Genomic DNA, 16,871 nt, shown 5'->3' on the forward strand with positions numbered 1-16,871 from the left:
ATAGTTATTTACGTATCTGTTGTGGACGGTTTATATTAGGCAATTTCGCGAGTGAAAGTGCCTAAGATAAACCGTCCACAACAGATGCGTACACAACTTTTCATGCTGAGGGCCTAAATTACGAGTATTGCCAAAAGCCTTCCGGTTTCCTTTCCCTAGCCGAAAGTGTGATTGGATCGACCGTCTGCACCGAATGAAGATCACTATGGTCCCACAGCAAAGTGAGTTTATGTTTTTTTTAGATCTAATCCTTTCGGTAGTTTGTAGATGGTCACGTTATCACCGCGAAAGTTTCCAACGATTTCTTGAAAAACAAGTCCATTTGGTCGCATTGACATACCATTCGGCCGAACGAAAAGGTCACCAGATGATGGTTGTACGAGTCCATTGGAAACCAGAACGACGTCGATTATTTTTTCCTTTTTGTGACTCAAAATCGCGTAGGATTACAAATTTCCAACAAGTGTTGCTTGAAGAAGAGTTTTTTTTATTTTAAACATTTTATCCATTGCAGTTTCTCAATCTTTAACACTAGCAAGGCAAGTGAAGTCAAAATGAACTTTTTCATGAATCAATTTGGATTTTTTCTTACGAAATGAATCTTTCCATTTTATGTCTTCACTACATTATTTGTCTAGTGTTTCTGTTTATAAAATACTAACTTTTAATAGTAACCGTGCATTACTTAAGAAGTAAATACATTCAAAAGTAAGAGAGGCGACATGTGGTAAAATTGGCCACACATTTATTTCGTAGTTTTTACTTACAGATTCATATAGCAAGCCATGGATTTTCAATCTGTGATGTCAGTTTATTTAATTTTTACGTTCCGCATTTCATTCTACTAATTTTCTGACCAAAATGTATAATACGCGATCTAAATCGAAACAAATATCTGTAAAATTGGCAGAGTTGGTGAATATTGATCCCGAACTGTCTGGTGAATCGGGTGACGAATCAGACACAGACAAAGGTTCAAATGAAGAAGTCGAGAGCGAAGGTGTTACTTGTAAGAGTTGCTGTTTATTTTCTATGTTTACAAACATCATTCATCACTTACAGACAATGGAGAAGATCCTGGAACAGAAAGTGAGGACGAGGTACAGAGTGAGAGTGACGATGACATTGATGAGGATGATGGTAAAGAGACAGCTGCCGATGGAACAGTTTGGTTGAAAACGGGTTTGGCTGACCCAGCTAGTCAAAAACGGGTAGGAAGGGCGTCAGCACAGCATATACTCAAAGTCATACCTGGTCCCACACCATTTGCCAAAATACCAGCATACTCACGGCATTTACATCAATGATCGACGAAGAACTCCTCGAGTACATACGTGAGTGTACGGAAGTGGAAGCACGTCGATGTACGGAAATCAATGATTGGACACTGTCAATGGATGAGCTAAAGGCATTCATTTCAGTATTGTATGCACGAGGAGCGATGGGACTAAAGAACATGTCTGTAACAAACATTTTTTCATCCAAATACGGTCCAGACATTATTCGCGGCACAATGTCTCGAGATCGTTTCAAGGCAATCATGCGTTACCTTCGGTTCGATAAAAAGGAAACGCGTGCTGAACGACTTTCGAGCGATAAGTTTGCTATGGCCAGACACATTTGGGACAAGTTTATTCATAACTGTCGCTCATGCTACGCACCGAGTGAGCATATTACGATCGACGAGCAACTGTTTCCATCGAAGACTCGATGCCCGTTCACACAATTTTTACCAAAAAAACCGGATAAATTCGGGATTATGTTCTACCTCGCTGTTGATTTGCGATCGAAATTCATATTGAATGGTTTTCCATTCATTGGAAATGATGAACCTAGTATATATGAGGGGAGTGCTGCCGATAAAATTGTACTTCGTCTCATGGAACCATTTTTTGGCAATGGATACTGTGCGACAATGGACAATTTTTTCACTGGAACGAGCAATGCGAAAGTGTTGAAGCAGAAACGGATTTCTGTTGTTGGAACCGTGAATAAAAATCGACGATGGTTGCCGCCGACTGCACGAAAGAAAAACGCTGGGTTGTCGTTGCATGAAACGGTTGTTTTTACTGGACCTCAAAAAGAAACTCTTACAGTGTACCAAAGTAAGAAGAGTAAGTCAGTTGGTATTTTAAGTACGTTCCACGATTCGGTGACAGTTGATGACACGACTAACAAAAAACCGGATACGATCCATTTCTACAACAACACAAAGTATGGGGTAGATATTGCAGACGGTATGGCCAAGGCACATTCAGTAAAAGCCGCTTCTCGACGATGGCCAGTACACGTATTCTACAACGTATTGGATCTCGCTGCAATCAACGCCTGAATATTGTATCGCGAAGTAACGGGAAAGACGATTTCTCGACTTGACTATCTGTTGTCGTTAGCTGACGATCTAAGACAAAAATACGAATCATCAAAGTCAGTGCCAGAGAAACGTCCGCTAATTGTTCCAGACTCACCCAATAAGAAAATCACGACAGCCAGCGGTTGCCGTCCAATTTATCAGACACCAAAATGCCGGAATAAAAGTCTCGGAATGGCATGTGCCAACTGCTCAAAAGTTGTCTGCGGTAAATGTACCACGCGTAAGGAAATTATTTGTAAAAACTGTTGATCAGTTCCAGACCAACTCAAAAAAAAAATTGTTAACCGAAACATGAATTTCAGAATAAATCGAATGTCATAACTTTACTTTGTTCGGTTCTATTGGTTCTATTTTGTCAGACAAAGGCTATGGATCCTTTGTCTTTGGCTGCTTTTGCTAATTCGAAACATTTGCAACATTTGTAAGTCCGATCTATCACTAACAGGCGGCGCGCGGTACACAATAGTTCAAAATATTGGTGGCGTTTTTTTGACCGCACCTTGTCTTTGCAATAGAAAAAAAAATCCGCTTTTCTAGTTTAAATTATTGACTTTGTGCATTCACATGTCAGCTGATAATGATTTGACCGATGTAAATGACGATGTAGCACTGTTTGCACTTATGACGTTTTGTTTTGTGTGCCCAAAAACAATTGAATTAGGGCGATGAATTTTATTTTTTAAACTTCCGTTTCTGCATGCATATTCACCGGGATACAAAAATTTCAAATACAATGACCCCGTAAATAATTCTAGGAGAAACATTGATACATAGAAAATAATGTTACTGGTAGTTGCACCCGATATTACATGCACAACAAAACAGACTACTAGAAAAATTAACTTCGCACAAAATGTGATGACGTTAACTCCATAGAAAATCTGAAAAGAAAGGAAAATTGACGATTTAGTTGAATGTTATCTGATGAACTCAACTTACACGATCCTTCGTAGGAGTTGTTAACGTGGTCGCCATTTCAAAAATGAAAACCACTAGCATTAGCATTTGAGGCATTATTAAGGAAGCATGACTATACAAAACCAAACAGTATACCACAGACAAAACGGTTCCCCCTAAGTGTAGCGTCCAGGGCCATTTACTCTCAAACGGCTGCAAGAATTGTAAAGATGAGATTAAAGACATATTAAATTTCGTAAACATAACGCACCACTCACCAATATTATTTTGTTATATGTTAGCCATACGACATATTTAAAGCTATAGGTTAGTTCGTTAAGTGGAATGAAGTGTTAGTCCTTAGTGATGGAATTAGATTAGATTTAACTTACCCTATCACCTGTGACGACATGTCCTTCGCGACCAGGTCTGAACATTATTCAAAAAAAAAATTAACATGAAAATTATATAGTAGACAAAACGATAGTAATATTTCGGTTGATAAAAAATATAAAAAAGGAGATATAAGTGGAGATAAAAAAGTGTGATGTGGAGATATGAAACTCCAAAATGGAGATAAATTCCATAGAAAATTGGAGATAATAAAATCTAATTTCGGAGATAATAAAATGAGTTTTGGAGATATTATAACTAGAAATGGAGATAAGAAATGTATGGAATGGAGATAAAATAAATTAAAAAGTGAAGATAATAATTTCAGAAAAGGAGATAACATCGGAGATAACAAATTTAAAAAAGGAGATACTATAACTCCGTTTTCATCAAATTATCTCCGCTTCTCTATCTCCGTTTCTCAATTCTTTATCTACCGTTTTAAGTTTCAGTGCATCTACCTTACTGTTTCTTAATTCTCAGTTTCTCAATTATTTATCTGGACCGTGATCTCCGTTGATTGTAATTTTATTTCAACTTTAAGTTATTTATCTGCATTTCCTAACGATAGACAATAAAGGTAAACGTTTATAATTTGTATAGTTCGTATGTATCCTGATTCGTCTAGTCCGGTCGTTGCGACGACAATTTCGCAAAAAGTCAGGATGTTTGACAAAAAGTTAGAAGGTACATAAAAAGCGTTTTAACACGCCGAGCGATCCGGCCCATTGCCCCGGAGCGAAGCGGAGGGCCGCAATGCGAGCCGGGCGCCGGAACGGTGTTGCTAAGTTAGAAGTAATTTTTTTTCTCTCGCATCGTCTAATAATTAGTCTGTGTAATTGTTCTCGCCGTAAAGGCTGTTTAGTCCGTTCCTAGGGAATTCATCTTTTTACGAAATGTAACGTAAATGAGATTAGTTCGTCAGCCTAGCAAAGTTGGTACCTTTGGCAAAAAGTTGGTAGGTTATAACCTACCAACTTTTTGCCAAAGCTATCAACTTTTTAGTCGCGCTTGATCAGCAAGTTGGTAAGTTGGTTCCAACCTACCGACTTTGAAAAACTCGCAAAAATCTTCGTCATGACGACCAGACTATAAAAAAGTTGGTATGTTTAAAGTTGGTTGATACTTCACGGAGATAGGTCTTGCAAATTACATATGATGACACAGAACTAGTTTTTGTTCATTCTCCGATATATATATGGAGATAATAAAATGAGTTTTGGAGATATTATAACTAGAAATGGAGATAAGAAATGTATGGAATGGAGATAAAATAAATTAAAAAGTGAAGATAATAATTTCAGAAAAGGAGATAACATCAGAGATTAAAAATTTAAAAACGGAGATACCAAGTGGAGATAAAAAAACTAAAAACAGATATAACAAATTTAAAAAAGAGATACTATAACTCCGTTTTCAATCAAATTATCTCCATTTGTTAATTTTTTATCTCCGTTCCTTGTTATTTAATCTCAAGTTTTAGTTAATTTATCGGCATTTTTTAATTATTTATCTCTATTTTTCGATTGTTTATCTCCATTTTTACTATTTTTTATCTCCTTTTTTCAATTTTTTGTCTGCCGTTTATTACGATTCGTAGACAAAATTGAACTGACAAATGCGTAAACGAATATTATTAAAAGTTGTCAATAAAAATGAATGGGAGTTCTGTCATAGTCCTATCATAGAAAATAAATGTTGAAAGGAGATGAGAGGATCCATTACTATTTCGTTTGTATGTATCGGGGTGCTCCTTAGTGACATTTTTGTGCACCCCGTAACAAAAGCGCAAATTTTTCACCATCGAATAATGTTGGTAGCCTCGATTAGAATACCTTGGAAATTTGACCTCCAGCGCCATCCGCTTGAAGTTTCTTGTGTAAAGGTTACTTTCATGGATTATTGCATAGCATCTGCAACCAAGCACTAGAACAGATTTACGAAGAGGGGCCTGCGTATGAAACCCTACTGAGGGATTCTTTTGAAAAACAGCCTACCGAAATCGGACGCATTTTCCAGTGGACTTTTTTCTTTGTGCCTAGAAAGGACTTCGACCCTAGAACCCAAAACCACTTTCAAAAAAATTCTTCGAAGCTTTTGTGACTGGTGAAAGGTGATCAAAATCCGAAAACTTGCACTTTTCTTACCAAAATTTCTCCGGGAAGATGCGGGAATTTGAAAGAAGATTAGGTTCAAATAAAGAGACTTGAATATTCGTATCTTATTACTAGCTTCTTCATATTAACGATACTACAAAAAAATACTTTTCTTTTGCGACAAATCATGTCGTAATGGAACAATTAAATAATAAAATTGCCCAATGTTTCTGATTGCAGTCCTGTGACGTAATCTTATTAAGACATTGACTCTGACGTCTTCATACCATTCTTTCACAAAATTAAAAACTCGCAAAAAATACGTAATAATTATAACGAACGAATAAATCTAGCTAACTCTTATTAATCGGTGAAAATAAAATCCTAAAATCAAAAGATTCTGCAACTAATTTTTGAACTGTTCCAAATTTTAGAAAGTATCTGGATTTTCTTCTTTCAATTGAGTTTAAAACCATCATTACCAAGAAAACGACAATGTTAGAAAACCAACAAATCAATTAAAGTGGTTGAAAACCAAAAATAATGAAAGTACAACAACCGAAAATACACGGCACATTATGTCAAACATGCAATAATATCACACCAAACTGTAACAATATTACAGAAGTTGCAATAGTATTCGTTTGTAACGCAATAAGATAACAAACGAATATTATTGCATCACAAAAACGCGGATTCGATTTCTGGGGCTATGGAGCGAGATTAAATTTTTTGACTTGTGTACTTTGAAAGAGCTCATGAAAGTTCACAAAAGTACGCTATTGAACCAAAAAAAAGTTTGGTCCAAGTCCTTAGGTTCACTCACTGAACCCTCCAAATTCCGTAATAATATTGCAAGATTACAAGGTTCAGCGAGTGAACTTAAGCATTTGGCCCAAACTTTTTTTTGGGTTCAATAGCGTACTTTTGTGAACTTTCATGAGCTCTTTCAAAGTACGCAGGTCAAAAAATTTAATCTTGCATATTGGCCGTAGGAATCGAAGGTGCGTGGCTGTAATAATATAGTTACGGGAACGTTACAAACGAATACTATTACAACTTTTGCAATATTATTACGTTTTCAAGTTTGTTGTGTTGGTAAAACCAAATCGTTCATTTTTGTTTGTCTTCTTATTTTCATGTAATGTTGACAGTGACTTAGTTGGAGATTGTGTGCATGCAGGCCAAATAGGGTCTTATGGGGTTTGGATGCATATGCGATGAAATATGAGAAGTTGAAATGTTTAAGTGCCACTTTGTAGGCTCTCATTAAATTTATACTTGTGGCGGTTCAAAAAATGTTGTTTATTTTGTGGCAGATCACATTAGAGAGGCTAAATTTCCGTTAAAAAAATCTGTTCTAGTGCTTGGTTGCAGATGCTATGATTATTGTGAAGTCTGCACCGTATAGTCTATACTATATTTGTCTTTGTTTGTTTGTTTGTCCGCATGTTTATTTGTCTCTCTATAGGCCCCCAGACCAAAAGTCCTAGAGATTTAAGATTCTGTATACAGACAGCTGACAAAAAGTTAGGAAGAACTTTTGCGATAAAAAACTTCACACAAAACTTCACAACAACACTAGTTGCATAATAGTAGTAACAATTCCAGCTGGTTTGTGTCGGAACGATCTAGGTGGAAAGTGATCGATCATGTTCGTTAACGCTGGTGAGAGAGTGCAATTGTATTCCGGCGACAGTAGAACGAATCCATCTGCTTCCTTAATTAATTCGTTGGTATCGCGAAGCCATTGTGGCGCATCAGCCGGATTTCGATAGAAATGTAACGGAGTTTTCGGAATTTCGAACGGTTAGAATCAATCAAATGTAGATCGACGAACTGAGCTTTCTACCTATTATAGAGGCAAGCCGAGGACAACACATCGTATGCGATAATAGTTATTTATGACATCGAGTGCGAAGTACTTTATTAGGCTCTAGATGTGTAATTATGGCACGAGGCCGCAGGCCGTGTGTCATAATACACGTCGTGAGCCTAATCAAGTACTTCGCACCGAGATTCATACAACGTTTTATGCAACAGAGCGATCTAAAGTTCGCAGTTTTCGAACATTATGATCTCGAGTAGCATAAAAACAGCATACAGCACGTGTTGCATACAACGTTTTTCGTAAATCAGTATAGTCACAAACAAATTTCGTCATTTTCAATACGACACTATTGTCGTATGAAACATATGAAAATCCATTATGATACTCATTTGTGACTACTGAGTTACAATAATAGTTACCTGATTGTCCATTATTTGTTAGTTGCATTTTTGATGTTGTAAGTCGTTGTCGCTTCAAAAATTAAAACATACTTTAGTATATACTATCCATACACATTTCGTTTTCCTACGCTTCCAGCCGAAGAAATGAAAACAGTGAAGAATGAAAATTGCGATTATTGATTTTTCATGCTTCGGATGAGTTTTTGAATTTTTCTTTGGATGTTTTGGACATAATTTTCAAGTAAATGTTAATGAGTTCACGTATGAAATTATTTACTAGCAATATATAGTCACAGTTTAAATTAAAATAGATAAAAGCCTCTAGAATCTTGACATTTCAAATTCTCTTTGAAATACACACACCGAACGAATTAAGAGTATTATTTGCTATGCTTTTTTAACATATTCATGCTAAGCATAAACACATCCCACACAATTTACGGTGACGTCTCAGGACGACATGCGTAAAGCTATATTTAGTATAAATATACTATAAATAGTTAGTTCCTTGTTATTTACCCAAACTTTATTAACTTTATGCTATTGAAGCTTTTCATCAGCTGGGTGTTCATCTCATTCATTCCACTTTGTTCAAATGTTTCGTTTGCGCGCACAAAATTTGAAATTGTAAAGTCGTACAATTATCTTTTTAGAACGTTACATGGATGGTGGGGCTGAAGAACTTTTAATTGAAAAGTCGATGGGAACATGGTTTTTAGCAGTTCGAGTCCCACCGAGGCGAGGGGCAGATAAACATAGAAAATCCTTTGCGCCTTAAAAGAAAATCCTTTAAAAAAATAGGAAATCCCTCAAAAATATTGGAAAATCCTTTAAAAAAAATCCTCAAAATCATAGAAAATCCTTAAAATTTCAAGAAAAAGTCCTAAAATTTCTAGAAAATCCTTTAGAGGATTTAAATTCGAAAATAAAATCCTTTAAAATCAGAAAAAGTCCTCGAAAATCCTTTCGAAATTGGTTAAAAAAAACATCCTCTGAAATTCCAAGAAAATCCTCCGAGGATTTTCTTTTAGAAAATCCTTTGCAACTCAAATTTATGTTTATTTGCACCTCGGGTCCCACGAGTAACTGGAACTCAAGTTTCAAATTGCTTATCTTTAAAGGTGACGACATTTTCCCTTGGGGAACTATAACCCAGATTGGAATTATCACCCAGAAAAATTGGAATTATGTGTCTATGGCTCGGGGCTTCCAGTCTCCCACTCGTCAAAACACAAATTTCCAAACAAGCATGTAATGTAACATTTAGAGCAAACTACGAGTGTATCGAAATGAATTACTTCCAATGCGGTCATGCTACATTTACTTAAATTGTTCTTGTGTTTGTTATTTTAAATTTGTCTGTTTTGGTGCGTAGAAAGGCTAAGGCTTCACACATCGATCTGTCACTGACGCTACTTCCCGCTTCGGCTGAAAAAAATTTCCCCTTTTTTTCGTTTAAAATTCTACCAATTTGTTAGGAACATTTATTGTGGAAACGAGCTAGAAACGAACAAAATGTTGAAGTTACGTGAAAAAAAAGACCAAAGGCGCACAAAGAAAGTTAGGAGTTGCTCAACTTAGAATACAAAAAGGTAAAACATTTCTTCGCGTAAATTTGTGTGCACTAAATTGATATTTAACTTCATGAGAAAATTTTGCAGATATAAGCGATTTCGGTTTGCCGAGAACGTGCAACATTGACTTTCCCGATCCGGATGATTTGCTTACGTTCAAGTTGATCATTTGCCCGGATGAAGGTAAATATAACTCAATTCAATTAAAACTTTTTTAGCCCCGTACGAAGTACAAAGGGGCTTATAGGATTACGATGCCGTGTGTAATTGATGGAATTCGAAGCAGACGGTAAGGGCAAAGTGTTTGCCTATGTTTATAGATGACGAATCCGCAATAAAAATTTGGGCCGTCTGTCCGTCTGTCCGTCACGTCGATATCTTGAGTAAATCAAATCCGATTTCAAAAATTTTTTTTCCCTGAAAGATAGTCAAAATAGTGAGGCTAAGTTTGAAGATGGGCATATTCGGGTCGGCCCTTCGTGAGTTAGGGCCAACTAAGTGATTTAAGGTCTTTTGGTGATATTTATGGCAAAACAAACGATGGAAATGTAAATGACACGGCAAATGATAGGTATTGTCAATACCAATCCAGGAAAAAAAAGTTTTTTAAAATCGGGTGAGTGGACCGTGAGTTAGGGCCTTAGAAGTGAAATGCTACTAGGGCCCTATGTGTATTTTACATAGAACTCGAGTAAATTTCATTCGTTTTTCGTAATTTTTGTTTGATTTGGAAGGTAATCAAAGACCGAATAGAATGTTGTTGAAAAAAAAAAAAAAAATTTGGGTCCTTGGACTAAGGCCACTACTAGGGCCCTATGTGTATTTGACATACAACTCGAGTAAATTTCATCCGTTTTTCGTAATTTTTGTTTCATTTGGAAGGTAATCAAAGGCCGAATAGAATGTTGTTGAAAAAAAATTAAATTTGGGTCCTCGGACTAAGGCCGCTACTAGGGCCCTATGTGTATTTTACATATAACTCGAGCAAATTTCATCCGTTTTTCGTAATTTTTGTTTCATTTGGAAGGTAATCAAAGGCCGAATAGAATGTTGTTGAAAAAAAATTAAATTTGGGTCCTCGGACCAAGGCCGCTACTAGGGCCCTATGTGTATTTTACATATAACTCGAGCAAATTTCATCCGTTTTTCGTAATTTTTGTTTCATTTGGAAGGTAATCAAAGGCCGAATAGAATGTTGTTGAAAAAAAATTAAATTTGGGTCCTCGGACTAAGGCCGCTACTAGGGCCCTATGTGTATTTTACATATAACTCGAGCAAATTTCATCCGTTTTTCGTAATTTTTGTTTCATTTGGAAGGTAATCAAAGGCCGAATAGAATGTTGTTGAAGAAAAATTAAATTTGGGTCCTTGGACTAAGGCCACTACTAGGGCCCTATGTGTATTTTACATATAACTCGAGCAAATTTCATCCGTTTTTCGTAATCTTTGTGTCATTTGGAAGGTAATCAAAGGCAGAATAGAATGTAGTTGAAAAAAATTTTAAATTTGGGTCCTTGGACTAAGGCCGCTACTAGGGCCCTATGTGTATTTCACATATAACTCGAGTAAATTTCATCCGTTTTTCGTAATTTTTGTTTCATTTGGAAGGTAATCAAAGGCCGAATAGAATGTTGTTGAAAAAAAATTAAATTTGGGTCCTCGGACTAAGGCCGCTACTAGGGCCCTATGTGTATTTCACATATAACTCGAGTAAATTTCATCCGTTTTTCGTAATTTTTGTTTCATTTGGAAGGTAATCAAAGGCCGAATAGAATGTTGTTGAAGAAAAATTAAATTTGGGTCCTCGGACTAAGGCCGCTACTAGGGCCCTATGTGTATTTTACATATAACTCGAGCAAATTTCATCCGTTTTTCGTAATTTTTGTTTCATTTGGAAGGTAATCAAAGGCCGAATAGAATGTTGTTGAAAAAAAATTAAATTTGGGTCCTCGGACTAAGGCCGCTACTAGGGCCCTATGTGTATTTTACATATAACTCGAGCAAATTTCATCCGTTTTTCGTAATTTTTGTTTCATTTGGAAGGTAATCAAAGGCCGAATAGAATGTTGTTGAAAAAAAATTAAATTTGGGTCCTCGGACTAAGGCCGCTACTAGGGCCCTATGTGTATTTTACATATAACTCGAGCAAATTTCATCCGTTTTTCGTAATTTTTGTTTCATTTGGAAGGTAATCAAAGGCCGAATAGAATGTTGTTGAAAAAAAATTAAATTTGGGTCCTCGGACTAAGGCCGCTACTAGGGCCCTATGTGTATTTTACATATAACTCGAGCAAATTTCATCCGTTTTTCGTAATTTTTGTTTCATTTGGAAGGTAATCAAAGGCCGAATAGAATGTTGTTGAAAAAAAATTAAATTTGGGTCCTCGGACTAAGGCCGCTACTAGGGCCCTATGTGTATTTCACATATAACTCGAGTAAATTTCATCCGTTTTTCGTAATTTTTGTTTCATTTGGAAGGTAATCAAAGGCCGAATAGAATGTTGTTGAAGAAAAATTAAATTTGGGTCCTTGGACTAAGGCCACTACTAGGGCCCTATGTGTATTTTACATATAACTCGAGCAAATTTCATCCGTTTTTCGTAATTTTTGTTTCATTTGGAAGGTAATCAAAGGCCGAATAGAATGTAGTTGAAAAAAATTTTAAATTTGGGTCCTTGGACTAAGGCCGCTACTAGGGCCCTATGTGTATTTCACATATAACTCGAGTAAATTTCATCCGTTTTTCGTAATTTTTGTTTCATTTGGAAGGTAATCAAAGGCCGAATAGAATGTTGTTGAAAAAAAATTAAATTTGGGTCCTCGGACTAAGGCCGCTACTAGGGCCCTATGTGTATTTTACATATAACTCGAGCAAATTTCATCCGTTTTTCGTAATTTTTGTTTCATTTGGAAGGTAATCAAAGGCCGAATAGAATGTTGTTGAAAAAAAATTAAATTTGGGTCCTCGGACTAAGGCCGCTACTAGGGCCCTATGTGTATTTTACATATAACTCGAGCAAATTTCATCCGTTTTTCGTAATTTTTGTTTCATTTGGAAGGTAATCAAAGGCCGAATAGAATGTTGTTGAAAAAAAATTAAATTTGGGTCCTCGGACTAAGGCCGCTACTAGGGCCCTATGTGTATTTTACATATAACTCGAGCAAATTTCATCCGTTTTTCGTAATTTTTGTTTCATTTGGAAGGTAATCAAAGGCCGAATAGAATGTTGTTGAAAAAAAATTAAATTTGGGTCCTCGGACTAAGGCCGCTACTAGGGCCCTATGTGTATTTTACATATAACTCGAGCAAATTTCATCCGTTTTTCGTAATTTTTGTTTCATTTGGAAGGTAATCAAAGGCCGAATAGAATGTTGTTGAAGAAAAATTAAATTTGGGTCCTTGGACTAAGGCCACTACTAGGGCCCTATGTGTATTTTACATATAACTCGAGTAAATTTCATCCGTTTTTCGTAATCTTTGTGTCATTTGGAAGGTAATCAAAGGCCGAATAGAATGTAGTTGAAAAAAATTTTAAATTTGGGTCCTCGGACTGAGGCCGATACTAGGCCCTTCAAAAAAATAAAATTTTAGGGCGATTTGAAATTTTTGTTTCATTTGAAAGGAACGTCGTACGGGGCTTCGTAATTGCGCTATGTGCAATTTGTAAGATGTACACATTACATAATAATTTTACTTTAACTACATTAACCGGCGCAATAGGCTTACGGTCAAAGTAGGGTGACAGACGCACTAGGGTCACGTACGCAATAGATATACGGGTTTGTACGGGGCTCAGTCGCAGCAAACGCTCCGACTGTTCTGATGGCTCGTTTTTTGTCGCGTAACCTACATTTTTTTCTTCCTTTTTTTCGATCTCAAGGTTTCTACAAATTAATATGGACGCTTTGTGTTCGATTTCAAGGTAAATTCGAGTCTCTCATTTTCTAAGAATTTCTGTTAATTGTCCTTCGTTCTAATGACGGAAATTAAATGATTTTATTTTTATATTTATTAGGGTGGGGGCGAATTATCCACACGAGCCGCCGAAAGTGAAATGTGAAACGGCGGTCTATCATCCCAACATTGATCTTCAAGGCAATGTTTGTCTGAACAAATTTTTCGACTGGGACAGTGGGACACTAAGAACACTTGGAACAAACGTCAAGTGTCAAAATAAACTTGCCACCACCGTCCGGTTATTTTGTTTTCATTGTGCATCGTTCACCGTAACAACAGAAATTGTCCGACAAAAATGGTTAAAATAGGACTGCAGATAAAGGCAACGTTAGAGAATGTCGACGAAATAAAAACCAGCCATCCAAGCTACACATTTTTCATTAAAATCGAATTGTGGTGAAGAATCGGAAAAATGGCATGACCTGACGGAGGATGAAACGACCAATGAAGATTCAAGGAACCCGAAGGGATTCAACTTTTACATGAAAATGTAAAATTGTGTTCCCGTGAAAACTCTATTGACATTTTAGAAGGAACCAATGGTAAGTTGTTCTCCATTTGTCATTCTAAAACCGAATTCAAATCGAATTCATCTACGACACAGCTGCCTACTCTGCTGACGACTCGGAAAAGTTCAAAACAATTGTGTGCTTCGATTGTCGCGGTGTTGAACCGGTTAAATTTTCACCCCGATCTGGATGGATTGTGCAGAGCACGGAGAATGGACAGAGATACGAGGATGTCGATTTGTCGGACGACGATTGGGTGGAGTATGACGAGAAGAATAAGCAGGACGTTGGCGTCTATTCGTTCGAGTCACAGTTTATCAAATTGAAGAAATAGAATTTGCATGAACATAATCGATAATAAATGTGTTGAAAGTCAAGACCTGATAAGAAGGGCATGTTGTCAGTACAGGAATGAAGAAATTTTACGGCTGTAAAGGGTAAGTATAATCATTTTCTAACCGCAAATGCGGCAGCCTCCTAATGACACGTAGCTTCGAACAGTATAGAAATCAAAGTCGCAATGAGGCAGAGTAGGTCGAATCAATAATAAGTCGAGCTTCGATTGAATGGTGGTAAATACGCAATTTTGTCGAGTTATTTCCCTCTCGCGTAAAATTCCTAAAATTGTAACCCGTTGTGACTTGATACAATTTCATAAAATGTCTTGAAAATGAAGTGCTGTAGTCGTGAGGCTACATTTGTACCAACTTAGTTAGTGGTCAGGCGCGCTGTTTTATTCCAACATTAGCAATTTCTTTTTAGGTTTATCAGGGATGGTCCGTTTCCTTTTTTATATTCCCGTTCATCATGCAAATCCAATAAACTTCCCTCTGCCTCCAGGAAACTGTCTAATAAAGTTAGGGTACCGGGAGACTTCAAATGGCATGACCACCTAGAATTCTGGGCATTAACAGATGATGTGAAGACCGGTTTTGTTTCCGAAGGCACAGCTGTAATTGGGATCGCCAGATACTACTTCAAATCATTATGTCCAATTATCGTTCGTTATACGACACATGCTGAGTAGCTCATTGGCCCACTTGTTAACAGGCTTCTTTGTGTGAGCTCCTCCGCTCTAACCGACCTGTGTTATGCGAATTTAATGACGGTCGTATTACAACCATACAATACACCTTGAGGTCATTGCACCAAATATTGGTTGTTATACAGCAGGGCTTAACATTCTAATTTTTTATTTAATCGCTGAAATTAGTAGTCTACCTGCAGGGCTTGACTGGATCGAGAATCGCCTGAATTCACAGTATGGCCACTCCGGGCCTGTCTGTCCTAGCTTGACATTTATACCTCTTGTACTTAAAAACGCAGTTATCAATTCATGATGGTTCGACCGTTTAAAATGTTGTCTAGGCGAGCTAAGTCCAACGTCTGCCGCCGTTGATCGTGGCTTGGCTTCGATGTTAATCAAATCTCCATTTTTCTGTTTCAGACACTCTGACGTTAAGGAGTTCCTTTGCTCACAATGCGGCAAACAGTTCAAGCGTAAAGATAAATTACGCGAACATCAAATTGCCAAACATTCCGAAGCCGCAGAAAATGCCAAAAAAAACCAACCGATCGACCAACGAACCGCACAACTGGACAAATCGGATGTGGTGGTTAAAATTGCACCGCCCGACTACGATCGATTCATTTACAAATGTCACCACTGTTTGTTGGGCTTCAAACGGCGCGGAATGCTGATCAATCATATGGCCAAACGGCATCCGAAAATCAGCATTGACACGGTGCCCGAACTTAATCTGCCGATTTTGAAGCCACAGCGGTTTTTCTACTGCGTCTACTGTGAGAAGGTGTACAAAAGCAGTTCGAAGCGAAAAAATCATATTTTGAAGTATCATCCGGGTGAAGATTTGCCCCAATCGGCTCGATCGAAAATGTCCAGTGAAGGGGAAAATCAGAATCTCAGCTATTCGGAGGTGGTAGGTAGTGTTACGCTATCACCACAACGATGTCTGTGGTGTCACAAGCAATATGCAACACGTACGCGACTTTTGCTGCATCAGCGTAAGTCACACAGCGACAATTTGAATGCCATTGCCATGGGCGCTCGATTGAATGAATTGGACGATGGCAAACCGAATTTCATTCCGCACGAAACCGAACCGGAAAATAAACTGTTGAAGCTATCGTCAGCCGCACTGGAGGCGTCGCTAAAGGACGATTTCCACTTCTTGGACGACAACAGTTCGGCGTTGTCGAAAATCGATGTTAATTTCAAAGTGGTCGGTGAATTCGTTGATTCGTCCAGCGGATCGAATGTGGACGTTCAACGTTTACCGCAACTTTTCGAGGGTATTGATTGTTTGAATCTGAAGCCAAGAGACAATGAGGAGACATGATGACGAAGGGGGAAATTACTTGATGGGAAGGAGGCTTCGAGCAATGTAAAAACAATCCCAGAAAGGAAAGATTAGCTACCTAGCTTGTACATTATACAAACGAACATTTATCATCCAGGTGACAAGTGTTGCGCTGCAGATTAATAAACACGAAAATAATTTTAACATTTTTGATTGTTCCGTTGAGTTTTCATTGACTCCATTACCAATAGAGAGACCTATAGTTGAAAAGCCCTTCCACGAAGTTATGAACTGGAACACTCACATTAAACACTTCATAGTTCTTAGCCTGGTGGAGTTTAGGACACATTTGAATGACGAACGTGGATGTGGTCGAGATCTTCCTAATACGATTTTGGTTTCGATTTAAACTGGCCAACAACTTCCGTTTCCTATCCAAAATTAGCAAGAAAAAATATTGAACTTGCGTCACGTCCGCTAACACCGAGTCTAACACGCGGGTATGAACCTTTGCGAA

At 37.4% G+C, this 16,871-nt stretch overlaps 1 protein-coding gene, 1 long non-coding RNA gene and 1 pseudogene across 2 annotated transcripts; 2 read left to right on the plus strand and 1 right to left on the minus strand.

The window, feature by feature from the left end:
• Nucleotides 1-65: 65 nt before the first annotated feature.
• Nucleotides 66-8,504, minus strand: LOC119083539. The gene is made up of 6 exons (XR_005088886.1): nt 8,011-8,504; nt 3,664-3,700; nt 3,550-3,592; nt 3,314-3,484; nt 2,469-3,255; nt 66-2,401 (listed from the first exon to the last, which is right to left on the minus strand). It is a non-coding gene; the product is annotated as an uncharacterized LOC119083539 (long non-coding RNA).
• A 5,201-nt stretch (nt 8,505-13,705) lies between these two features.
• On the plus strand, nt 13,706-14,420 carry LOC119083542 (annotated as a pseudogene).
• Nucleotides 14,386-16,558, plus strand: LOC119083541 (PR domain zinc finger protein 10-like). The gene is made up of 2 exons (XM_037193261.1): nt 14,386-14,470; nt 15,481-16,558. The coding sequence occupies exons 1-2, from the start codon at nt 14,445-14,447 to the stop codon at nt 16,391-16,393; spliced, it is 939 nt and encodes a 312-aa protein (XP_037049156.1). The 5' UTR covers nt 14,386-14,444; the 3' UTR covers nt 16,394-16,558.
• Nucleotides 16,559-16,871: the final 313 nt, after the last annotated feature.

The sequence above is a fragment of the Bradysia coprophila genome, unplaced genomic scaffold (genome assembly GCF_014529535.1).
Source record: "Bradysia coprophila strain Holo2 unplaced genomic scaffold, BU_Bcop_v1 contig_688, whole genome shotgun sequence".
In the NCBI taxonomy this organism is placed as follows: Eukaryota; Metazoa; Arthropoda; class Insecta; order Diptera; family Sciaridae; genus Bradysia; species Bradysia coprophila.